At 44.8% G+C, this 27,166-nt stretch overlaps 1 protein-coding gene across 5 annotated transcripts in view; it reads left to right on the forward strand.

Moving 5' to 3' along the window:
* Positions 1 to 25,973, forward strand: part of MTUS1 (microtubule associated scaffold protein 1) — a 972,936-nt gene extending 946,963 nt beyond the window's left edge. For all 5 annotated transcript variants that reach the window (XM_078678114.1, XM_078678116.1, XM_078678113.1 and 2 more), the window contains 3 exons: positions 5,416 to 5,532; positions 8,214 to 8,311; positions 23,436 to 25,973. In XM_078678114.1, the coding sequence (XP_078534240.1) occupies positions 5,416 to 5,532; positions 8,214 to 8,311; positions 23,436 to 23,652 (432 nt within the window). In that variant the 3' untranslated portion in view covers positions 23,653 to 25,973. The remainder of the gene's footprint in view (positions 1 to 5,415; positions 5,533 to 8,213; positions 8,312 to 23,435) is intronic.
* The last annotated feature ends 1,193 nt before the right edge of the window (positions 25,974 to 27,166 follow it).

Raw genomic sequence — 27,166 nt, forward strand, 5'->3', positions numbered from 1 at the left:
CGCGGCAGAATTCGCGCCACATTAAACGGGCTAAAAGGGGAGAAATAGAAAGACCGTCATTGGCATGTTGGAGCAGAAGACTTATATCAGCAATTATAAGCCCTGAGCCACTTCATTGTCTTTAATGAAGCTCCCAACATTCCAATTTTCTAATAGGTCTATACAGTCTTTTGAGCGCCTAGATCAGTCCCTTGTTGCTGACGCAGCTCAAAAGCATTAACAAGCATATTTTACTTGTTTAACCTTCTTTCTTTCACTATGCCCATTGTCCAATTAGTTCCTCTCTAAAGTGTTGCAAAGGATGTCAAATTTGGTTATTTTTCTGCTTGACATTTATTGACATTTTCTTTATGGTTTTTATGGTCAGTGTTTCAGGTTTTTCAGAAATGGCACAGTGCATTGATTGACTCTTGAAATTTCATGGTGCAATTTTTCTCCCATAGGGATATGCACTGTCAATTTATGTCTTTCATGTCCTGTAAAAATAAATGTACTGCAGTAATGATAATTGAACCCAGCATATTTTGCTATAAAAGTATGCTCGTAATTCATTTTAGAAACATATCCAATACTCCTACTGATTTTGGTGTCGTCGTTGTTCCAGCACTTACAATACAAAACCCAGAAGACAATGGCCGTGGCTTGATCGAAGTCAAGATGGTGCCTTCATTTTATTTTTAACCTGCACTTCTCTCGCAAGCAAATTATACATTTTGGGCACTTTAAAAACATTTATCCCAGAAAGCCAGACCTTGCTCACATGTTTTCATAATAAGATTATTTTGATGTCTGAGAACTTCTTATGCAAACTTTAATGTGAAAAAGACGTCATTAAAATATGTTAAAATGCTGCTCAGGCTGTTCCACATTTGTTTTGTGATGTTGTGCAAGACATAACTTTGTGTATATGGATCTTTAGGTGTGGCCCACAGACCGCTTCAGTTGTTTTGCCTGTTTCGTGAAATCAAAAATTGCATAAACACAAAGTAAATACTTAGATATGGTGAGGTGCTCTAGGTCAGCCCTTTTATCCATTGTTCTGTCCACCTGTCATTCACATTTTGCCTCTGTTGGTCTTGGCCCTCTTAAGGGTCATCCCCAATCTTTTTGCCTTCACCCCTCCTCGTTTCTGAACCATTCTTTGTTGGCTTTAAGGACACTGCACCTTACTACTGCTACCTAAAGCGCTTATGCTTTCTTCTTTAAACATCGTGAAATTCACTCACACCCAATTGGCACATTTAATTTACTTGTAAGTCCTAGTAACGTGGTACTATATTTACCTAGTGCCTGTAAATGTAATGCTACCAATGGCCCTGCAGCACTCATTGTGTCACCCACTTAATTAGTCTTCTTAAACTTGTCTTAGGCCTGCTATTGCAGTCTATGTGTACAGTTTAAATTGACATTTTGACCTGGTAAAAAAACATTTTGGTGGGCCTAAACCTTTCCTTTTAATACATACAAGTACTACCTAAGGTAGGCCTAGTGCGCTGTATTTAAAAAGTTGGACAGGCACTTTTACGTTTTATGTATTCTAGTAGGGAAAACGTATTTTTTTCATTAGTGTGCGGCCTCTCGCTCTCTCATAGGATAATACTGGCTTACCTTAATACATTTAATAAGTGATGACATTTGATTGGAGAGCAGGTAGGAAAGTCATGTTTGGAGCCTAAGGAATTGTAATTTAAAACACACTTTTATGGTAAAATCAGATTTTAAGTCACAATTTTGAAAATGGCACTTTTTAGAAATGTACTTTTTCTTATCCTAACCTATTGGTGCCTGCAGCCTGCTCCTGAGTCACATGACTAGACGCATTTGCTCTTTGTGTATTGCTCTCAGACAGCACCACAGTAGACTGGGTGTTGGCAGTGTGGGCCATCCTGTACCCGTACCATTCATCCTAGGCTGAAGTGACGCCATGGGGCAGCTGACTGACCTCATGTTCTGAGCTAACGTAACATAACAAGCTCCTAAGTCCTCTCTGCAACTACTCAGCTAACCTGCTGCAACTGGACCTGCTGGCCTCTGCTGAAATGAGTTCCTGATCCCCAAAAGGTGTCTCACAGGTCCTGGGCCTTTTGTGTGGCATCAGTTGACCTCCTCCTTGAAGAAAAGGAGACATCCTGGCATTTTGTGCTCTTCGCAACCGCGCCAGTTTGTGCCAAGATCTTGCCAATCATAAACCCAAGACTCTGGTGAACCCGACTCTTCAGTGCGACACTGATCTCCAGAGGCAATGTGAGATCTGCACTTCGCGCTACAGCTTAGACAACCTGCAGTGACCACCAAGGTTAATCTCGAGCAACGGTGCCCCAACAGGATTTTCACATTGCTCTCACTGTTCCTTGCGTTCGCCACCGCGAACTAAACTCTTCAAGCTAGACTTTAGAAGATAACTTTTTAGCGGGATGGACCTGGTACCTGGATGCAGCCCGTCCTCAATCACGGTCAACCTGAGCTTATGACTTTTACCTGATCTCGCATGACCAAATACGAGTGGCACTTTGTGCTTTCAGGTGCTGCAATTATACAAAATCTTTACAATCGCTGATTGCCGCTTCTACTGATTGGTTTTTTGTTGTACTTGTGTCAAATAATTTATTAAAATGTACTCCTAGAAAGAAGTGCACTAAAGTGCCATGACTGGTGGACTTTACATTGCCAATTATTTTCTTCCTTTCCATTTTGTATCATTTTCTATATTTAGTCAACATTGTGTGTTTAAACTGTCTTCAGGTTACAGTAATTCCAAGCCGATAGAGCTTTTGGTTGTGCATGCAACAACCGTGTTTTCCTATGATGTGCATTAAAACTTAAATGAGTTTGTTTGCCTATTCTACTTACACCTGCCAACTAGTAAGCACTCGTACTGCTCTAGTAAAATAAGATGAATTTTTTTTGTTTTGTGTTTTTTGCGATTTGCAAATATATGACCACCGTGTGTATCCGAATTTGGTTTCGTTTTTTGTCCTTCTCTTGATTTTTTGGCACATGCTTGCAATTGAAAATAAAAAATAAAAAAACGATTTGCCATCTCGCAAGCTTGCCAAAGCCAGACATGTTGGCTTTGCCTAACTTGTTGGTCTTTTAGGAAAGTGGCAGAAGAGAACATTTTACAGAACCCTAAACTCTGGTTATTGCCCTTTACAAACAAATATTTATGTAGGTATTATAAATTGGAGGCAGCCCTAGGCTTCTGTTGTACTATTTTATTTATTTAGTTATGGGCCTTGAGAGCATGCATGCTGCTTTGCATGGCTTCCGATAATGTTGAGAAGATATGGGTGAGACTGCAGAAACATAATCTGCCATTGTAAGCTCGGGAGGTTCACCTGGTGTTTTAGTGGAGTCAAGGTGAGGTTGTATCTTTTCTACATCTTCCTGAGCCATCTATGGTGACCCCCACCAAAGATGGGTCAGGAAGATGGAAAAACCTTGAAAGTGTAGCACCCATCAGTATGCATCTAGCAACAGCTGGTAGCCAATAGCGAGGACTGCTCTAGGTTAAATGCCCTACAACCCTGTTATGTAGGTTCCAAGCCCGAGTCTAAGACTGTCAAAGACTGAGTCAGATTACACCATACAACTTAGACGTTTCTTTTTTCACTCTGAATATGGGGAAAGGTGAAGCAGTGTTTTGTATTGCGCTGGAAAAGCTACTCCCCATACCTTCAAGGGCACATACCCTTGTGGTTGGTTCAAGCAAGCTGCTGACTTTTTGCATTGCACGTTAGGTTTCTCCCAGGCATTTTTGAATCCATTAAATGCAGCATTTTAAAAATACTTAATGTACCTGCACATTGCAACTGCATGACATGGCTTTACCTCTTGTCCACACACACATCTAGCTCACACACACACCCATCTGTAAAGATGTATAAGGTTATTTTCACCATAACTTCAAGTGTAGTTTTTTTTACCTTGCTTTCTCACCCTTTTGATTGAACCACTTCTTCCCTTGTGTGGGTGGCCCCAACGCACATGCTCAGTGTGTACCAAAACTGTAAACCCTTGAAGACCTTATTGACACCATATTAACATCACACAGACCAGGTTTTGCCTGGTTCCTCAGCTGGCAATAGCCCCAGAATCCTGTTTTTATTCAGATGAGTGGGTATGCTTGGTGATAGGAATTGTCTGGATCCCCGCAAGATTCCAGAACTTTCTTTCACTGAAATGTGAGGAAAATTTGCGATTTTAGCCAAAGTTTCACTTTTTCAGAGCTTTTATGGTAAGAAAATATCCGGTTACAGGCTCATCCACAAGTGGGTACTGATTTGTTTGTTTTATTTTAGAAATGTGGGGATACAGCTAAGTAGAACATTTAAAAATTGAATGTTTCACATTTTTGGCTTCCAAATGTACGTCCGTGTACAAGAAAAGACATTTTGCAAAATCCTTTCTCAACCACCTGATAGCTAGGGTAAAGCCACATTCAGATTTCTACGAATAACCACAGTTCCTAGACTCATTATCTTGGGCACTTTTAAAACATGCATAGGATTCCTTCGTAACTTTTTAATTCAGTAGATTTTACCATATGATAACTCGGTTAACTCTGGACATTGCTTGTTTTTGAACAACCAAAAAACACTATGCATACGACCAGAAATATCTGAAGGTCATAATGATGTATTGCTTTTGTAAATCGACCACTGGGGCAAGAAATTATGAATGAAAACATGACATTTTTCTGTTTTTACCCTCTTATTTTTATTTGTTTTTCAATAATTAGTTAGTTTGGGAAACCCATGAGCAGTCTACACAAAGGACCCTATGCTGAATTTTGATTAGCTTTTTTGGGTTCCACTTGGGATTCACTCTTTTTTTTTTTTAGCACAAACTGCATGTAGGTAGAAATCGCAAACAATAAGAAAAAGTAGGCTACCATTGCAAACACTGCAATAATTTTCTTTGTACAGTTCTACCTGTTCTTCAAAGCTGGGAAGAGAGTGATCTTAGCACAACCGTTGCCATTTTTGGGGGGAAAAAGCTTTCTTGCATAGCAGTTTTTCCCACTTTACAAAGCATAAATTGCTCCATTTGGTACTATTTTCTTAGTCCTCTCCCGGGAAATCGTCAAACTCTGGGTACTTTTAGAATATCCAACAGATGGTGGGGGAAAAGGATACACATGTGGCCTGGCCTGCTTAGTTGTGTAGAAGAAAAGTTATGACAACTTAAGTACAAACTGCCCCAAATTTTAAAAAAAAAAGGGGTCCTCACTGGGGAGAGGAAGGGAAAGCCTCAGCACTTGAGGAGTTAATGATTGTGACACAAGGCGTTAATGGATGTGCTGCAGCTATATACCATGTGTTCTTTACCATCAGGATCCCTAGTGTATTTTTCTTGTAGAAATGTGTCTTTTATTGCTGAACCATTAACACATTCTTAAATCTTTTCTTGCAGAAAAATCCTCATATTATGTACCTGGAGCAGGAGCTGGAAAGTTTAAAGGCCGTGATGGAGATCAAGAATGAAAAACTACATCAGCAAGACAAAAAGTTGATGCAGGTTGAAAAATTGGTAAGCGTGCCTTTCCTCATCTAATGTTGAACAGTGTCTGTCGTGATTCAAACTGAAAGGCGTCAGTCAATCCTGCGGTTTCAGCAGGTGACGCAGGTATCGACGCAGGTTCTGCTCAAGGTTACATTGCATGTGATTTTAGACCTGTGCCTAAGTGCTCATTTATCTGACACCTTTAATTTGCTTGAATCCTGTGCCGCGCCCGGCTGTGAGTGGAATGGCATAGTCTGCATTATTTCCTGTGCATGGAGCAGCATGTCATACATAATTGAATCTGGGCGGAAATGGACTCCCTCCGGACGCTGCTTTGCAGATTTAGTCATCAGAGTTTGATTTACAGTGAAGATGCCCATCCAGCACACGCTGCTCGCCCTCACTCCCTCCCTTATCCAGATGCCATTTGGACTGTCATGTGTAGTTAGATCTAAAAATACACATGCATGCTTTTTAAATAATAAAGCAGTGTGGGTTACTGTAGTCTAGAAGGATCCGTCGTTTCGACCTGAGAGCATGTTTTTAAACCTGGCACCGGTGCACTGTATCTTATATTTGCTTCACCCGGTGACTGCTACTAAGATACAGACAGCAGTAAGTAATGGGTGCGCAGTTCAGTGAAATACAATATTTGCCCAGGATCACATAATTTGAGACCAGTTTGTGTCAAGCGTATTACGGTTAGGCCGAGTGGCTTATTCAAGTCACTAGACCTGCAGGTCTGGTAACATTTTTATGATTTTTCGAGGTTTGTTGGGACGTACAGTTCTCTCTTGTCTGCCGGAGCAGTACATACAAGGCAATAGCTTTCAAACACCTTCTATTGCCCCGCCATGCTTCTGTGCAGTCCCATACTCTTCAGATTTTGTAAAATTAGTATTTTGTTTGCTTTAAGCTCCTAAGCTACTGTTAAATCTTCCCTCCTTTAAATCACCTCCATCATTCATCTGTGGTCTACATCCGAAGACAGTTAGAGATGTCGGACTTTATATATCCTGCTCCAGTCAGTGCATCTCTCAACCCCATCTTCCATGTGGCTGCTTGCTTCCACTGGAGCTTGTGAGTGAAGGTGTTCTATCTAAATCTAAGTTTGCACCCCAAGATTTGTGCTGCTTCTGCTTACTCTCTTCATACACTTGAGGTGTAAGCAGGCATGTTCTAGTTTCTTCCCACACCATTGCTGCATCCTTTGACATATTGTTGATGTGGAGGGTTGTATTTGAAGACCTAGCAGTAGGTGCCATGCCTCAGTTAACCAGGCGCAAGATGTAGTGCAAGACACCAGACCTTCATGTGGCTTCACCTAGTTGAAGGTTGCAGACTTGAGTGATGTTAGGGCAGATTTATGGACAAAACACACAATATAGCAACAACCTTAGGGAAGCCAGGCACTTTGATTAGTATAGAACACAGGTAACTAGATATCTTCCCACGAGTTGGGTTGTGATGGGAGCAACTTCGAGCCCAGCCTTTCTTGAAGTGCTTGATATCGGAGGTTCAGAAACCCCTCTGAGATGCTGTGGAGTGGTCCTGGACATTAAACCAATTGTTTTTTGCTTTGCCAGCTAGGTGGAGGGGAAGGGTCATTGGACATTTCGGAAACTCGGTTGCGCTTTCAAGTGACTGAGTCTCCTAGTTCCTCTATGGTGCCACATAGAGGTTTGTTTGGTTATTCGAGTACCACGTTGTTATGGTGATCTATTGGATGGTGCCAATTTAGGAAGGCTTTGGGGTGCCTCTGGCTGTCATAATGTGGCGCAAAAAGAAATGGTGTTTCAAATTAGCATGGTGATCATCAGCAGGTGGTAGCGAGGGGCTGAACAGGCCGGCTGAGGCCTTGGATTGTAATGTAATGGGAAGTAACGTATCTTCATACGGCACACGTGAGAGGAAGCAGATGAGAGGAGGGCAGTATGTGCACCTCACTTGACCCTTCCAGTTGTTCAGCAGAAGAGGTAAGAGTGGGGAGGCTCAGCAGGCCTTCGTGATGGTCTAGTGTGAAAACTGGAAGTTCAACCAGTCCTGAATTAACTATGCAAGCATTGACTTAGTGATGTTGTAGAGAACTTCCTGTAAGAGGACTTGCTATAAGGAATTCAGCAAGTTGCCAATACAGGTTATTTAAGTGACTGTCCCAAGAGTTCAGGGTGCAGGTCATCTTTTAATGTAGATTGCTAGTGGTGGTCATGAGTGAGAAATAGGCAAGTCACATGGTGTTATATGCGGCACGACCACATGATTAGGGTCAAGTACAGTTAAAGAGTAGACCCATCTACATTTATTAGACCTTCGATTCCTTGGCATAACTTGTGTAATACCCTTTTTTTTTAGATATATTTTCTTAATTGGATTCTGAAAACAGTCGTATCTGCCTGCTCAATTTCTTGTCTTACACCAAGGATTTAAAAATTCTCCTCCATGTGCATTTTATCAATTTTTCAGGATTTGGTCATGGTTTTGGGTACTGACCTTATCACTCTTGCAACTGGAAGTGGGGAACAGAAGGGCTGAATTGGAAGCAATGTTAAAAATTGTGAAAGGTGTAAGACAAAAAAGGGTAAAATAATGTGTCAGTAACGCATTTGGCAGACTGCATTGTAGAAAGTGTTTCTGGGTCGTATTTTCACTTGAATTAGTAAGGTGAGAAATGGCAAATGTAGTCACTGTCAATATTCTATTTCTCGTAGGTGGACAACAATGCAACCTTATACGAAAAATTAAAGAAGTGTCAACAGGAGAATGAGGATCTGAAAGCCAGAATGGACAGGCACATGGCACTGTCGAGGTAAATTATTACCGAAGTCACTAACATTTTCATCTAAATATTCATCCCTGGCTGTGTAAATAACTGGTGTTGCACGTAAAATAGAAAATTATTGTAGAGCGAAGGCCACATTGCTCTTATGGCTATTTTGCGCATTCATTAAGGTTCTTTATTTCATGGTGCAGGAATAAAATAAGGTTCTTTATTTCATGGTGCATGAATTCAGGCCATTTTCTTACGTGACAGTACATTTTGCTCTTCATGCAGTGCAATATTTCATTTGGTGCAGGATTAGTTATGTGCCATGTTTGTTGATTTGCTCTTAGGCAGTCCTATCACCTATGCTCATCCGGTGTCCTGCTCAAGTATGCTCCCTCGGCGTCCTGCTCAAGTATGCTCCCCCGGCGTCCTGCTCACGGATGCTCCCCCGGCGTCCTGCTCACCGATGCTCCCCCGGCGTCCTGCTCAAATATGCTCCCCCGGCGTCCTGCTCACGTATGCTCCCCCGGCGTCCTGCTCACGTATGCTCCCCCGGCGTCCTGCTCACGTATGCTCCCCCGGCGTCCTGCTCACGTATGCTCCCCCGGCGTCCTGCTCACGTATGCTCCCCCGGCGTCCTGCTCACGTATGCTCCCCCGGCGTCCTGCTCACGTATGCTCCCCCGGCGTCCTGCTCACGGATGCTCCCCCGGCGTCCTGCTCACGGATGCTCCCCCGGCGTCCTGCTCACGGATGCTCCCCCGGCGTCCTGCTCACGGATGCTCCCCCGGCGTCCTGCTCACGGATGCTCCCCCGGCGTCCTGCTCACGGATGCTCCCCCGGCGTCCTGCTCACGGATGCTCCCCCGGCGTCCTGCTCACGGATGCTCCCCCGGCGTCCTGCTCACGGATGCTCCCCCGGCGTCCTGCTCACGGATGCTCCCCCGGCGTCCTGCTCACGGATGCTCCCCCGGCGTCCTGCTCACGGATGCTCCCCCGGCGTCCTGCTCGCCTATGCTCCCCCGGCGTCCTGCTCGCCTATGCTCCCCCGGCGTCCTGCTCGCCTATGCTCCCCCGGCGTCCTGCTCGCCTATGCTCCCCCGGCGTCCTGCTCACCTATGCTCCCCCGCCGTCCTGCTTACGTATGCTCCCCCGCCGTCCTGCTTACGTATGCTCCCCCGCCGTCCTGCTTACGTATGCTCCCCCGCCGTCCTGCTCACGTATGCTCCCCCGCCGTCCTGCTCACGTATGCTCCCCCGCGATCCTGCTCAAGTATGCTCCCCCGCCGTCCTGCTCAAGTATGCTTCTCTGTGTCCTGCGCACGTATGCTCCTCTGCGTCCTGCGCACGTATGCTCCTCTGCGTCCTGCGCACGTATGCTCCTCTGCGTCCTGCGCACGTATGCTCCCCCTGTGTCCTGCGCACGTATTCTCCCCCGCCAGCCCCACCCTGATCACCGATGACTTAGTCGGATAGCTCGACTCCGGCGCTGGTAGAACCCAGGGGTTCTAAGTTATTACGTAGTCATTGTCCTGACTTTTCAGGCACGGTAGAGGACTGGGAGGGGTCTGTGGGCCCTTTAGAACACCAGGGTGAGTCTGTGGAACAGATGGACTGGTATGAGGAACTTGGGGAGGCCAGTTGGTTGAACATATCCCCAGATAATGGCATGTTTTCTCCTCCAACTGTGGCTTCGCAGGAAAGAGCTTATTATGCCTTGGTGGTAAGGAGGGCAGTTGAGGTCCCTAGACTGGAGTTGCCCTCTGTGCAGCTAACCGAAGTGCTTCAGCCTCTCAACCCCCTATTGCCCTTTAATGAGGCACTTACTGATGTCCTACTAGGCACGTTGTCCAAGCCTAGCACAGGGGCTCCCGTGAATAGGACAATTGCTCGCTGCCATCGCCTGGCTACGGGCAACCCAAAGTACCTCAGCCAACACCACACCCCTGAGAGCTTGGCGGTGCAGGCTTCGTCTTCTCATGGCACATTCCCTTCTGCCCCACTGGATAGGGAATCCAAGAGCCTAGAAACACTTGGGAAGATGTTTTCTTCTGCCAGCCTGGCATTGCAGTTGGTGAATACAGCATACTTAGTGGACTGTTTCCTCCACTCCCTTTAGAAAACTGTTGCGCAAGTGCTGCCACAGGTCCCAGAGGAGGCCCGGGCTGCACTCTCTCAGGCAGTGAAGGACGGCAAAGATGCAGCAAAATTCACCATTAGGTGTGGCCTTGACATGGCTGACTCACTGGGCAGAGCGGTTTAGTCGACGGTGGCCTTATGGCGCCACGCCTGGCTAAGAACATCTGGTTTCTCAGGCAGTGTCCAGGATGGACATGTCTTTTGTCAGATCTTGTCTCTTTGGAGAGAAGGCTGACTCGGCCTTGGAGCCCTTCAAGAACTCTCGTGCTATGGCCAGATCCTTGGGCCACTCAGCAACACCACCTGGCCAGTCTATCTATTACCCCTTCTGTAGAAACGGAAGGAGTTTCCATCCGCGCAACTGTATCCCAGTGACCGTACTGCTCAGACTTCCCAAGTTGTGCGAGGACGTGGACACTGCTTATTCCGACCTTGGAATAGAAGCCAGAAGTCTTTTGCCACCAAGCCCTCGGCAGCCGCAGACTCAAGCGCTCCTAGTCTGACTGTGCAAGACCATGCTACACCGTTTGGAGGGAGAATCCATCATCTCCTCCTCCTCTGGAGGTCCACAACATCGGACAAGTGGATCTTACAGATCTTTCAGGAAGGCTATTCTCTGCCTTTCCTTTCTTTTCCTCCTTCTATTCCACCACTTCAAGAACGGCTGACGGGGAATAATGTAACTTTACTCCGAGAGTAAGATACAGCTCTCCTGGCCAAGGGGGGTATAGAGAGGGTCCCAGTTTCAGAAGTAGGCAGTGGTTGCTATTCCCCCTACTTTCTGATTCAGAATAAGAACAAAGGGTTGATGCCCATTTTAGATCTTCGGACCGGTAAATCTCTTCCTCAAAAAGGAGAAGTCCAAATGCTCATGTTGGCTCAGGTCTTGTCGGCCTCAGACTAAGGAGACTTCCTGTTAGCATTGGACTTGCAGGATGCGTATTTTCACATCGCCATCTTGCGTGGTCACAGACGTTACCTGCAGTTCAAGGTAGGCCACGAACACTTTCAGTTCACTGTGCTAACCTTAGACCTTACTAGAGTCCCTCGGGTGTTCACCAAGGTGATGCGCAGGTTAGGGATTTCAGTCTTCCCCTAGCCCAACGACTGGCTGTTGAAGGCGTCCTCTCCCCAGAGTGTTGTCTCCCACCCCAGAGTGTGGTCTCCCACCTTCGGACTTCTGCAGGCCTCCTGCTTTTGCCGGGGTTCTCTATAAATGTGCCAAAGTCACACCTGACTCCTTTTCAGATGCTCACTTTCCTTGGGTACGGTTTCTGGCTTATCCTCCGAACATCGGGTCCAGGATATTCAGGTTATGAATCTGATGTTTCAGCCTCTATCCTGGATTTTGGTGCGAATGACTGAGGCTGCCAGGATTCAAGGCTTCCTGCATCCTGTTGGTAAATCACGCCAGATGGCGTATGCGGGCTCTGCAGTAGGACCTAAAGTTCCAGTGGGCGCAGCATCTGGAGAATCTCCGACATGGTCCAGATCTCGGGGGCAACTGCGAAAGACCTGCAGTCGTGGTGCCTGAGGAACCGCGATTGGGTCAGAGGCCCGCCCCTTTCCCTTTCCCAAACAGACCACACAGTGGTGACTGGTGCGTCACTCCTGGAATGTGGCAGCAATCTGGGAGAGGTGGAGATCAGGGTACACTGGTCTCCAGGAGAGTCAGGGCTCCACATCAATTTGTTGGAGCTTGGAGCGATCTGGTTGGCATTGAAAGCATTTCTTCCCTCTGTCAAGGGGAAGCTAGTGCAGGTGTTCATGGACAACACCACCGCCATGTGGTACTGTAACAAACAGGGCGGGTGGGGTCATGGACCCTTTGTCAAGAGGCCCTACGTTTCTGGACATGACTGGAACAGTAGGGCATAACCCTGGTGGTTCAACACCTGGCAGGTTCTCTGAACTCCAGGGTGGACAAACTCAGCCATCGATGTCTTGCGGTTCACGGTTGGCATGTGACTTCTGCCTAGGGTTCTCAAGAAGATCAAGAGCGACCAGGCCCAAGTCATTTTTGTGGTTCCGGACTTGGCAAGGGGAGTCTAGCATCCAGAGTTTCTGAAAATGGGCATCAATCCTCCAAGCAGAGGGTGCTTCACCGAACCTTTCAACTCTCCGCCTCCATGTGTGGAGATTTGAGCAGCGACAGTTGATGGCTTTTGACCTTCCTCCTGAAGTCTGTGAACGCATCTTGGTGGCAAGGCATCCCTCCCCTAAGATGGTATGCGCCTGCCGTTGGCAAACATTTGTAAAATATTGTACAGAAAGGTCTATTGACCCTCTTTATCTACTATTCTTCTTTTTATTCTTACCCTTGCCCAGCAGGGCTCTGTGTTGGGTATGCTCAAGGGTTATCTTTCTGCTCTGTCCGCTTTCTTGCAGCTGCTAGACCAACCCTCTTTGTTTAAATCTCCTATTGTAAATAGATTCTTAAAAGGGCTTGTACATATATTTCCACATTACGCTTTTGGTTTTGCCTCAGTGGTCCTCACGTTTCTCATATGTGCGCCTTTCAAACTGTTGCATAATTGTCCCCTCCGACTGCTTACCATCAAGACAGCTTTATAATGGCAATAACATCTGTACGGAGCTTAACGGAAAAATTGTACCTCGGCACTCTCCAAAAATTACAACACTATTATTAATAGTGTAACCAGTGTATAATTCAAAAAACAATATGGCCACTCACAGTCCAAATAAAGATACATTCAGCAAAATTCTATTTAATTACCAATGACAATGTTTCATTCAATTATGGTAACCCAATATTCAAGATACAATCCAAGACAAAGATATTGTATTGCTTTGCAAGAGTGTCGTTATTGCTAGTTGTCCCACGGTCGTATTCTTAAAACCTCCCTGTTGGCAACGATGGAAACCAGCCGACACATGTTTTGTTACGATTGTAACTTCTTCAAGGCTGCAAATGATGCGAACATTAATATAGAAGTTTACAATAATATACAATTGTATCACATGTGACCACCAGGATGTAGACCACCTTATGACCCAAAAGAAGAAATTCCAGAAGGTTTATGGAAGCGGAGAATATGAAACATCACCAACTAAGGCCAACCACGTGTGTTCAAGGAAAGCCAGATGAAAATTCTGCACCACTACCAACAGTAACGTCTAATCCACGTGAAAACACTTATTCCTATTTAACGTACATCAAAATCCACCAAAATATAATAAAGAAACGCAGAACCAAGGAAACCAAAACGAACAAATCAATAACAAAATTCAAATACACCACCGAACCTCAATATAAACGAGTCTTGGTAGTGTTATATCCCAAGCCATTAAAAGGTCAAAAATGGCTATATCTACCACATGCGTGCATAACTGTCATTCCAAAAGGTTTGGATTGTCCAATATGTCAAAATCTCACTACTTTTGAAACAGAACTGGAAACCCTGAAAGAAGCCAGTAAATAAGTATATATAAACATACCACGCGCTCGAAATAAAGTTTAAAGTGAGAGACACCAAGGCCCTAATTAAATAACAATAAGCACCTTAAATTCAGATCATGTCAATCTCTGGCCAGTCATGGGAACTGTCCCTAATAAGAAAAGTAGATCATGGAAGGATATGTCTAGCCTCTATCCTCCCATAATAGGTGCATATTCTCTGATGATGTTGGAGAGAGAAAAATTTATTATAGCATAGGGAAAATGCCCTATAAGAGTCAAAATCACATCACTTTGTGGTATAGATAAAATATGCAAATCACTACCCATCCCAGAGCGTGATTGCAAACAGTAACTCACATTAAAAGTGTTCCCCCCTTTTTGTAGGTGGGGAATGTATCTCGGAACAAATAAGTTCATATGTAGGTCCGAAATAAAAAAAGGGAGAAAAGAAAATAGAATAATGCACGTAATCAAACGGCATTAACAGTGTAACCAAAGAAATTCAGTGCATCCCTGGGTTTCAGCATATGCAATGAAAACAACTTTTTACCCCTAAAAACACTGCAATAATATCCAGTGATATTGAGCAATGTTCAAATAAAAAATATATATGATCTATATCTTCGTATGTACTCCTAGTAGGAAAGAAAAGCCAGAAACAAAAAAACAGCTTGTTATCTACGATGGGAAACGCAGTTGGGATAGACTACAATACTGACCCTATCACACTTAAAACATTGGATCTGGGCACTTCTGGAGCATACAGGATATAAAATACATTGGTCAAGTCATGCAGATGTCAAAATTAGGAACAATAATGTCTCACTTTCGAATTGGTATGCATGGGTTAACGCTCATAATTAAAATGTACACTCGGCCCTGTAAAAAAACCATTCACTTACGTGTCAATGAAGTGAAATACCGAGGGCTATGATATGCCCCTCCGGAGGAAAAAAACAAAACAAACAAAAGAAAGCAATGAGTCAATAAACCCATGTCCAAAATCAAATAAAATAATTACTCTAAAACTGACTGGCCAAGGCTGTGACTCGCAACATCCATCTGTGAAATCCGTATACAAGACAAATGGCATAAAGATAAAAATCCTCTCCACTCTCCTATTCCCGGCACAATCGCCATAATTTCGGCGTCATGTCTATTGTCAGGCAAAGATTCTTATGGTGTCCCGTCTTGAGCTTATATACATCAGTGCCCCCCTATACGTTAATAACTGGGTGGATTTGCGCCAATAAAAGCGAGACCATCCCCATCGGAGGCAGTTCCGGGCTATTCACTCCCTGACTAAACATAGCTAAAGGGCTAGGGAGTTCCCATACGAGAGAAAACACCGGCCATATTACACCAGGTCTGATCCCTGAACACATTGTCAAAACACTAACACCAGTACCGTCCGAAAATAGCTAATTGTTCTTGTTCTATATGGTCTAGAAATTCATAAAGAGGAGGCCGAGTGGTGTTATGACCGACTACCTTCTTTGTTTCTTGTGAACATCTGTCCGGAGGGTGAGGGAGTTTCAGGCATTGTCATCCAAGCCTCCCTACAGGATGCTGTTCGCAGATAAAGTGGTGCTTCGCACCCAGTCTTCATTATTGCTGAAGGTGGTGACCCCATTCCATCTGGGTCAATCAGTCACTCTGCCCATTGCGCCTCCGGATCCCTCTAAGGAAGAGGAGTTTCTGGACCAAAAAGAGTGTTGTTGTTCTAACCTTGACCGCTCAAAAGAGTTCCGTGTAGACGACCAACTCTTTGTGGGGTACGTGGGAGCTTAGAAAGGTCGGACAGTGTAGAAACGGACCGTTTCCTACTGGGTCGTTCTCTGCATTAAGATCTGCTATGCTCTCTGGCTAAGAAGTAGCCCCCTGAGGGATTAAGAGCCCATTCCACTGGGAAAAGGCTGCGACCACGGCATTGGCTCTGGGTGTCCCATTCCTGGACATCTGCCAGGCAGCAATGTGATCATCTTTGCATATGTTTGTCAAACACTACTGCCTGGACAATCGGGTCCGCTGGGATGGGTATTTCGCCTGTTCGGTCTTGCAAGAATTCTTAGTGTAGTCCATTCGTCTGCAGCCCACCGCCATGATGGTATGGCTTGAGTATCTATTCAAAGGTAAGGAATCTGCAGCTAGAATTCTCTATCAGATGAACAAGTTACTTACCTTCTGTAACATTATCTGGTAGAGATGATATCTAGCTTCAGATTCCTTACAGACCCACCTATGCCTCCCCGCTCTCCAGACTTATTGGTTAGGGTTGTTCCCTTTTTCAGGGCCCTAGTTATGACACACAATCAAGTCGACGACTTGATGGCTCTGCGCTTCTGGCATGGAAAAGTACTGACGTCTGAGTGACTGGGTGGCGCCTATATAGGTGATCGCAACGTCATAACCGACGCTAACGACGTCACGCGGAGCTGAAAGGAGCCACCTGATGGCGCATACAAAGGGTACTGCTCAAGCAAAAGTTTCCAGATTCAGCCTGACACCTGGGGAATTCAAAGGTATTAAATATGCAGCTATTACCAGATAAGTAACTTGTTTGTTAGTACATTAGAGTAAGAGACATGGGAGAGAGCTAGCAAGATTTCTTCATCTAGTTCAAGGTAAACAGTCAAATGAATGCAGAAGGATACATCAGTGAGAAATGAATACGCCTATGAGCTGAGCCAAGACATGACTTACAAAGTCTCAAACCAACGACTCAAAGAAGCTGGTAGAAGAAAACCAGGGGGGCTCAGACCCCAAGCCTACTGTATGCATATTGTAAGCAATCTGAAACTGACCTAAAAGCTCGAGTGTGGAAGGTACTTCTCTGCAGCCAACAATACAGTGAGTATGTTTAATATCGAACTGCTTTTCTCGGTTGGGTCTACTTTGGCAGCAGTTATGGGGGTACTCTCTCTCCCTAAAACCAGTTGATCAAGCTCTTCAGGCTGAACAGTGTTTTTGTGTCTTTCATGGGGCTTAAGAGTGCTCCTGGTGCAGAGGTTGTGAGAAATTGACAGTTCCAATTGGTTCATAGGGTGTTGGGTCGTGGTGTCTTCTGTAAATCCACAGATCGTTTTTGCAGATTCCGATTTTCACAGATCTGGTGCATGACTTATTGTAAAAACACATTTAATTTTTAGGAATATTGTCAGCAGTCTCCAGTTCTTCTAGGTTGCCACAGATCATATCGTAAGACTTTCTTGGCACTTGGAGCGCCAGCAGACGCCTGGTCCAGGAATGCCGAGCCACAGCCCAGGGGTGATAATTAGACTTTTCTAATCGTGCTCTTTAAAGTAGCATTCGGGAGAAGGTGTGAGCCAGATGCTAAAAAAACATTTAAAATATGTACTTTTAATCAGATCAAATTCTTTTGTGGATACCAGAGGTCCTGACAGCATTTACTCAGACTAATTTTAACAGTGTGGCGAACCGATCCGATGGGATTAATGTGTCGCAAGTCTAGGTCCAGAAGCACATGGGAGCAGAGTAAAAAAAAGTAAGGCCGTGTCCCATGTGAAGTTCAGAAGGACGGCCTAAATAGCATATGGCATCATTTCCATGTCTGCTGCAGAAGCAGGTCTTCCATGCTGTTTTACAGAAATGCTTTGCCTCCGTTATCAAAGTTGCTTGTACATATACATGGGATATTACTTATTGCATGTCTTATTTCTTTCATCTGTTATCAGTTTCATAATGTGTTTTGGCACATTTTAAATTGCTTAGTTGTGTTTTACGATACAGAAAAGGGGGTGGTGATGAACAGAGTGTCTGAATTAAGCAGACCACTCTTACCCAGTCCAAAGATCAGGGCTTGATCCATCACCGTTATTTAGCTCACTGCCCCATCCCAGCTCAGAACCTGGCTATATGCAAATTAGTCTGTCCCTGGCCCAGTGCATCATGGGAACAGGGCAGACCAAACTACCAAGCCAATTCTTCACCAGAAAGGAGACAAGCTACCGGGGACCGGTTTCTGGCATTTCAGCCTCGTCGGCCCGGCTTGCTTGAATCCTGATGGAGCAGTGAGCCAGGTACTCATGTCTGAGTATACCCTGCCACACCTATAGTGGCCAAAAACGATACAGAAAAGGGGGTGGTGATGAACAGAGTGTCTGAATTAAGCAGACCACTCTTACCCAGTCCAAAGATCAGGGCTTGATCCATCACCGTTATTTAGCTCACTGCCCCATCCCAGCTCAGAACCTGGCTATATGCAAATTAGTCTGTCCCTGGCCCAGTGCATCATGCGAACAGGGCAGACCAAACTACCAAGCCAATTCTTCACCAGAAAGGAGACAAGCTACCGGAAGCTTGTTTCCTTCCCAGTATAAGAATTGGCTTGGTAGTTTGGTTTGCCCTGTTCCCATCATGCACTGGGACAGGAACAGACTAATTTGAATGTAGCCAAGTTCTGAGCTGGGATGGTGCAGTGAGCTAAAAAACGGTGATGGATCAAGCCCTGATCTTTGGACTGGGTAAGAGTGGTCTGCTTAATTCAGGCACTCTGTTCATCACCACCCCCTTTTCTGAATCATTAGTTGTGTTTTAGCCATTATTTTTGACGTTACGTTACGTTACGTTACGTTAAAAATATTTGTACCGCGCACGTTCACCAACGGTTTCATGGCGCTCTTGACGTAACAGCAGCTAGGGTGGGGAAGTTACTCAGGTAGTTGTTGAAATAAGAAAGTTTTAAGGAGCTTACGGAAATGATCGTAAGTAGGGCAGAGACGAAGTGCAGTGGGAAGGGAATTCCAGGTGGCAGGTGCCATGGCGGAGAAACTAAGGCCGCCATGCTTTTTCCGCCTGGATTTGGGAATGACCAGGAGATTGAGGGTGGCGGAGCGGAGGTCTCTATGAGGGACGTACCGTGTCAGACAGGAGGTAATGAATGCTGGGGCTGAGTCAGACAAGGCCTTAAAAATGACACAGCCAAGCTTAAAAAGACAGCGTTTGGTGATGGGAAGCCAGTGAAGACTACGCAGGAGAGGAGTGACATGCTGGTACTTCGGCTGGCGGAAGATGAGGCGAGCTGCCTGATTCTGGACAAGTTGCAGCCGGTGGAGGTGGATAGATGGAATTCCGGCATACAACGTGTTAGCATAGTCGAGTCTGGAGGTGATCAATGCTAGGATGACTAGGATCAGAGCATCTCTAGTGAGGAACCTGCTGATCTTACGAATCCGTCTAAGGTGAAAAAAACAGGATGAGGTGACTGCATTGATTTGTGGCCTCATAGAGAGGTCCTCCGAAATGATCACCCCCAGACTCTTCACCGTGCCAACCGGGTCAGGTGGAGTACCCAGAGAGGGGGGCCAAAAGCTAGAATTCCACGGATTGGTGGAGCCCCCAACTAGTACCAGCTCAGTTTTTGTTGGGTTTAGTTTTAGTTGGCTATGAAGCATCCACTCAGCGATGTTGAGCATGGTGGACTGAAAATTGGAACGGGAGGAAGGGAGGTTAGAAATAGGAAAAATTAACTGAAGGTCATCTGCGTAGTTGAAGATAGTGACAGGGGTATTCCGGAGGGAGACAAGAAGGGGCTGAAGATACAAATTAAACAATAAAGGTGAGAGCGCGGAGCCCTGAGGGACCCCACAAGTAAGGGGTGAATAGGAGGCAGAAAAGGTAGATAGGTGTACTGCCTGAGTACGATGTCTCAGAAAAGATCTGAGCCATTCGAGGGCCAACCCCTGGATACCGGCATTGTTGACACGGTCGATCAGAATAGTGTGATCGACCGTGTCAAAAGCAGCCGACAGGTCCAAGAGGACAAGGGCCTGGGGGATGTTATTGTCGGCACCCTTCCTCAAGGCATCCATGACGGCTACTATGACCGCCTCGGTGGAGTGGAGGGGTCTAAAGCCAGCTTGTTGGTTATCCAGGAAGGAGGAATTCTCTATAAAGGTACTCAGGCAGCGAGTAACATAGGTCTCAAGAATCTTACCCAAATAAGGAAGAAGGGAAATTGGGCGGTAGTTACTTAAAACGGCGGGGTCGGCATTGGTTTTCTTAAGGATGGGAATAACCGCTGCCTGTTTGAAGGAACGAGGGACCTCCCCAGAAGCAAGAGAGTGGTTAAGCAAGGCTAATGGGGGGCTAGGACATGACAGAAAGGCTTCTCTAAGAATATGGGGAGGGCAGCAGTCATTAGGTGATCCTGAACTGACTTTACGAAGAAGAGCGAAGAATTCCTCTTGAGAGATAGGTGGAAACTGAATCAAACGGCTTGGGTTCATTGGAGGGGGGGGTAGAGTGGGAGGTGATGAGGGGGGAGGAATATTGTCTTTGATAGTAGAGATTTTATCTGTAAAATAGGAATTCAAAGAGTCGCATAGGGTTTGGGTAGGTTGAGGTTGTGGAGTAACCCTATCTGGCAGGGAGAGCTCAGTGACGATGGAAAAGATGTCTTTAGCCTTGGTGTTGGAATCCAGGATTTTTTGAGAGAAATAGGCTGTTTTAGCAGATAGTATAGCTTTTTTATAAGTATTTAGGGTAGTGACATAGATCAATTTTAGATGGGGATCGTAATTGCGTCTCCACCGGCGCTCTGCCTGACGCAGCGCAAGTTTATCAGTCTTAAGCTGATCAGAAAACCAGCGTTGGGCGTCGTGGGGACGCTTAGCTTTGATCGTTTTATAGGGAGCAACTTTATCACAAGCAGTTAACAGCCATTGTTCTAGGTGAGCGGCTTGATCATTGACCAAGACCGCAGGGACTGGGGCTGAAGAGGCCAGTAGAGCATGGAAGTCAGATATATTGGCGTTCTTCCAGTTACGCGCCGATAGGTTTTTAGTGAGGGGAGGAGGGCAAGGGATGTTAAGGTAAAGAAAAAAAGAGATTAAACAATGATCAGACCAAGGACAGGGAAGTACCGAAGGAGAGGAAATATCAAGATTAGATGTCCACACCTGGTCAAGGACATGACCTTTGCAGTGAGTGGGGGTATGAATATGTTGGTAAAAATTCATGCCTGCAAGTAGGTCCGTAAATTCCACGGAAAGATGACTTTCGTGGGGATCGGATGGCCAATAATTAAAATCTCCTATGATCATGATGTTAGCATAGTTGATCGATAGCTGGGAGATGGAATCGCCAAAAAGCTGGGAGAAGAGAGGCATATGATCCGGAGGCCTGTAGACCAAGACACAGACGAAGGATGATTTGGGTGAAGAGAATTTTATAGTGAGGCAGTCAGTTTTGGGGATAGGGGTCATAGCCAGCTCCGAGAATTTTAATTCAGAGCGGATAATGGCCGCCACCCCTCCACCCGTCTTGGTAGCAGGTCGGTTGGCTTGCATGATATAATAACCTGCTGGAATTGCGGCTAAAATGTCAGGGCCGGAGTCCTCATTTAGCCACGTTTCAGTCAAGAGGAGGATGTCGATCAAGCCATCATGCAAGAGTTGGAAAACTTCGAGCTGATGGCGGACTAAGGAACGAGTGTTTAGATACTGCATCCTCAGAGGGACAGGTGGAGGGGGCGAGGAAGATGGGAGAGAAGGAGAAAGGTCAAGGGGGGAGGTAGTGATCAGGATAGGGATTTCTGAGGGAACTAGGATGCCGCATTGTTGGGCAGCCCTGGTGGCCTGGTCAGAGATGGGCAGAGGGAGAGTCAGACTACGAAGCTCAGAGAAGGAATATGTTAGCAAAGGGGCATTACGACGGGGCCCTGGGCCTGGGCGGCCGCGGACGGGCGCAGACGGGCTTGACTTGAGCGCGACTTCGGCGCGAAGTCGGCGCTCCCGCTGCGCTCGTCCGCTGCGCGTCCTCCATACTGCCATTTATACCTATGGGAGGGAATACTAGACCGCTAACCTGCGATGCCTGGAAGCAGGGCGGAAGTGGTGTTGCCGGCAGGCAGGAAGTGACGCTCCTCTCACTGACCCTCCGCGCAAACGGCACAAGCCGGGGCGGACCGGGGTCACGAGCGTGGCAGGTAAGTTAAAAAGTGAAATACAATTGCGCGCTAGCACACAACAAAAGAAAATTCCACAAGTGCTTTTAAAATCAGCATAAACATTCGTTTTAAAAAGTGATGCAGCAGCCACAGCGAGTGTGCATCCGCAGCCTAGCTCGCCGCTTTAGTCACTGGCCGGGCGCTGGGAGCAAGAATATAACTACACCGGCTCGGCAACACTAGACCGCTAACCTGCGATGCCTGGAAGCAGGGCGGAAGTGGTGTTGCCGGCAGGCAGGAAGTGACGCTCCTCTCACTGACCCTCCGCGCAAACGGCACAAGCCGGGGCGGACCGGGGTCACGAGCGTGGCAGGTAAGTTAAAAAGTGAAATACAATTGCGCGCTAGCACACAACAAAAGAAAATTCCACAAGTGCTTTTAAAATCCGCATAAACATTCGTTTTAAAAAGTGATGCAGCAGCCACAGCGAGTGTGCATCCGCAGCCTAGCTCGCCGCTTTAGTCACTGGCCGGGCGCTGGGAGCAAGAATATAACTACACGTACCTCATTTTTGGCTTCATATGCTATTTGCACGTACCGTATTTGTTTGACGTGCAACTTCTAGTTGAAGAAATTATTATTCTAGCCACTGCTAAGAGCAAATGTATCTGTATATTTTTTGCAATGCTTAGAACATATTTTGGAACAAAAAAAACACATGTAAGGGAGTTCCTTAAGAGTCCAACAATTATACTGTAGAGCTTGTTCCTGCTCTCCTTCCTTCACGAAGTACACATAGTTCAATGGTGTCAATATCAATGTACTCTTCTCCAATATCAAAATAACATGGGACCCATTGTATGAAGTCTCAAAACAATTCTCTTTATTATTATTCAACACATCAAAGAAGCAGCCTGGCCTGTGCGTTTCGTCCTCCGAGAGGACTTCATCAGGGTTAATGTATTTCTTTGCAGCAATGTCACATTGTAGTCTAAGTGTTAAATGGATCAGTTCTCCCCGAAATTCTTGGAACACTCGTACTGCTCCTATATTGTTGTAGGGAAATACCAGGTGACCATATATAAATATCACAGCTTAATATTCACACCCCGTTGTTTTCTTTAACCCCTTCCATGCTGGTGACGAACAGTGCTCGTGTGCTGATGACGGCTGGGGTTCGTCACGGCCCCGCCCTGTTCGTGCGGCTGCCACACACGGGGGGAATCGCGGCCGCACGGAAGGGGTTAAGCTCAGAGCAGATAATACAACACACCACCACTGTCACTGACCATATTCTGCCGAACAAGAGAATTGTTTTGAGACTTCATACCACGGTTCCCATGTTATTTTGATATGAGTACATGGATATTGACACCATTGAACTATGTATACTTTGTGAAAGGAGGAGAGAGGAAACCGAGAGAACAAACTGTACAATGTATAATTGTTGGACTCTTGAGGCACTCACTTCTGTGTTTTTTTTCTGTTTTAATGTATTTATGGTTTTGAAGTAGTTTGACCGTTAGAGGATGAGTGCAGACCACTATTACCTTGTAGAACTAGCACCTGTGCAGCTGTCTTTAGCCAGAACTACTCTTGCTTGGGATTATTTGTATTTTAGAACAATCCTTACAGTCCAATTGAAAGAACGGTTCTCATACACATTAAAATTGTTTTTTATTTTTTTTACTTTATTTTAGACAACTTTCTACGGAACAGGCTGTTTTGCAGGAATCCCTTGAGAAAGAATCAAAAGTGAACAAGAGGCTGTCAATGGAAAACGAAGAGCTTATTTGGAAACTCCACAATGGTGACCTCTGCAGCCCTAAAAAGCTATCGCCCACTTCCCCGCCCATCCCTTTCCAGTCCTCCAGGAGTACGGGCTCCTTTTCTAGCCCAACGGTATCACCGAGATGACACAACAGGAAACAAGAGACTTCCTAAAAGCATTTCAGAGATGATCTGCAGATTTACGTGTAACTGTACCGGAAGCAAAAGCTATATTAGCTGCGATATAATTATGGAAACATGACTGGAAACTGTTGGCGGGTTGAAGAGTTCTGGAAGATACTGGAACAAATGGGAGAAAGACTGAAAAAGGGAGCACGACTGTTCAGATTCCCTGAGAAAATGACTTCCGTTGGACAAGCAATCGCTGGACGTTGTTGCACGAAGCACTTACAAAACGGCAAGATGTACTGAATCTTGCGTACATTGCCTTTTCACCTACAGCTACACTAGGAAAACAAAGCTCAGGGGCTTGTAGATAAAGACCACCACCTTTATATTGTTTCCTTATCACAAACACCTTTTTCGGGGGAGTGTGGTGTGAGTGAAATGGATGTGTACATGGGGTGGGTTCCGGTTAGTGCGTCTGGGAGTGGTTTGTGTTGTTGTTTGCAATGAGCAGTAGATATTATTTGATGTATTCTTGAATCCCTGAAGTTTCCAGGTTGTTTTTCTAGTCAAAGATGACGCTTGCCTCTTAGTAAAGAAGAAAGCAAATAGCCATGCAAGGTAAAACAGTAACCCTCTCTAACCCATCAGTAATGTTCTCCAAGTTTACTAATAAGTTTGGCGTGAGGGACTGTCTGCGGCATATCTCACTTAAAAAGAAGGTTCAGCTCTGCAGTTTCCTAGCTAAATGTGCAAAATGTCGACAAGATAAGTATTTGCTGTCCTCATCTTCTTAAAGCAGCTCTTGTAAAATAATTATTGTTTAGGAAGAGCTCAATATTCGATTGAACTTGGTCGCCTTAACAACACATGGTCCATACAAAAAGAAGAAACAGTAGCTAAGTGCCTCATGCAAACATATATGGTGTAAATGGTACTGGCTCTACTTCAGTAAGTAAAAAATGTAAAAGCGTAAGTTAATACAACACAAATTATCAGTTTCGATTTGTGATGCGTTTTCTTCTAAGACCTTCATTATTTGAAGCATGTGACCAGGATACACACATGGACTATGAACTCTGTATTGCAATTCTGAGAATTACAATTGAATTTATGTACAAAGGTTCTTCTCTCTTTGACAGCACTTCATCTAACTCTTTTGATGTTTCAAAAAAGCCTATGATCTAGTTTCAGATTTCTACAGTTAACATTCATGTACGTCAGACAGTGGCTGCCGAGGAAGACCCCTCCACTGAATGGCTAAAAAACAGTCACAAAGAAAAATCATTATTATGGGAGTAATATGCTCAGCACCAGCTCAAATTGAGCGCCATTGCTCAATAGGAGTTATAATTTCTGATGGGTGTCCTCATTCGCGATCTGTAATTTGAGCCACAGCCAAGTTTCTGTGCACCCCTTTACTCTTCCTGCAACTTCATGTACATAGTCCCAGGGAGTCTGTTACAAATTCACTCAAGTTTGAAAAATAAAATAAAGCTTGACTAGTTGTCATTAATCGACTGCAGAATACTAGAATGGTGGTTGTGCTCTGTTCAATGTAAGCTTGACTTGTTTTTACAAGAAATTTAGTTTTCCTTGTATTTTTCCTTTTCCCATTTCCTTGTACAGACTTTTTCCACTGCCACGAATGCATCTAAATGTGCATCACATTTTCATGTACATTCTCTCTTCACTAACCTTTTTCGGCGCAGACCTGGCCAGACATGCTGCACTGACTGTATTGCACTTGCTGTTAATAGCACCAGCATGGCTGTTTGAGGAGAGGTGTACAGTTTCTCCTGAGAAGTAGGAACATTGCTTTATTTCCACAATCCCATGCAACAGCTATCGACATGTCAATCCAACATGTTTCATATTTGGAAATGTAGTCTTGCTTGTATATTTGACCTTTATTTGTTGAGTGCATGTGGTTATTTTTGATTTGGCTCAAATGCCTCGGGATATTTTCTCGCAATAAAGACTCAATTAACGAATTGCTCTCAGTCATGTTGCCTCATCACTTCTGCCCCTGCTGAAGGTGTGGACCAAAGCTACTGCCGCGAGGCTTGCAAATAGGAGAGCGGCCTCCACGTTCCATGCACACTTTTTCTGCTATGGGAAGCAGTGATGGGCATTTTTAAATCTGTGAGTACAACCTGTTAAAAGCCCTTTTAAACATACATGTAAACGGAGACGTCAAATGTTTGAAGCTTGTGAGAGACCCCTGTATGTAAAAAAAAAAAAAAAAGGAATACCCTTGTGATTGTTGCTCACGTTTGTAATTATGAAAGTGTATTATATTCAAATAATGTGATAAGAAAATAAATTTATTGGTGCAATAATTGTTAATGTTTTGGGTAGTGTGTTCTAGATCTTCACACAAAACAGTTTGTTTAATTTATTTTCATGTAAGTTTCTAGATTGTTGGTTAGCCAAGAACTACAAAGGATATAAAAAAAAATTCTAACAAGCATTTGCCTTTAGTGTTTTTATCTACATGAAGTTCAACTTGGATGCCATAGCATGCAGCACATTTGAAGAAACCTCCACTAATGCCATCTTTATTCTCAAAATCCGCCTACCACAAAACCGACTTTCCAACATGTTTCTGGTTATGAATGTACCTAAACGTACCTCATAGCACTGCTGTTTCCTGTGAAGGAGTGCCGAATTACCTTCAGACTATAGTCTTGTGTAAAGCTCAGCTCACTGCCCTCATATGATAGACCCATTTACAAATGGCGCTTGTGCGGATCTAACAAGTGAAGTCAAATGTATTCACACGTTTCTATTTCCCTGGTATTTGCAATCACTGTGCTCCACTACTATCTATAATTTTATTTTTATTTATAAAAAAAATATTGTTCCCATTGAGTCGTAAATTTAAAGCAGTGCCTGCCAATGTTAACAAAACATTACGCTGATATAATTTGCGATTGAGATCAGAAAACTTTACTTGTTAAAGCTCTGCTTCATATTTATTAACCAATGTTTTGGGCGATTCCCAAGGCCACTGGAGTTGCCGAAATCCACGTTGCATATATGCACAGCCTGGTTGCTAACATTTGGTTCACCTTAATTTATCTGTGTTTGCCTTGCCTCCTTTTATGTAAAATACTTGTCCAGCTTCGTCCAAGTGCTGCAAAAAACGTGTTAAATGTTTTTAGTTGAGGGTGTTCTCACTAGCCGATCAGAAGTTTCTTTTCCTCGACAAACGCCTGTCAATTTTACAGTTTTGTTGTAGATTAGTTGTGGTGTCTTATTTCAGCAGATAAACAGTGGGAAGAGACCTGTTTTTGCGGATAGCTTGCGTGGCTTTGTGTAATGTGTTGTGAACAATCAAGGTGCATGCCTCGGCTCAGTTTTTGCTATGTAAACAAAATGTTCCTGAAAGTCGGTCTTTGGAAACTACTCTTCACTGAAACAATTCAAAACTAGTGAACCATATCGGCATGGCGCTAGTTGAAGAGGCATGGTAGTTAGGCAGTCTTTTTTAGCTCTCGCCTAGGTAACGCTTGTGCTGTCTCTTCGAGAC

This window comes from Lissotriton helveticus, chromosome 2_2, assembly GCF_964261635.1.
Source record: "Lissotriton helveticus chromosome 2_2, aLisHel1.1, whole genome shotgun sequence".
In the NCBI taxonomy this organism is placed as follows: Eukaryota; Metazoa; Chordata; class Amphibia; order Caudata; family Salamandridae; genus Lissotriton; species Lissotriton helveticus.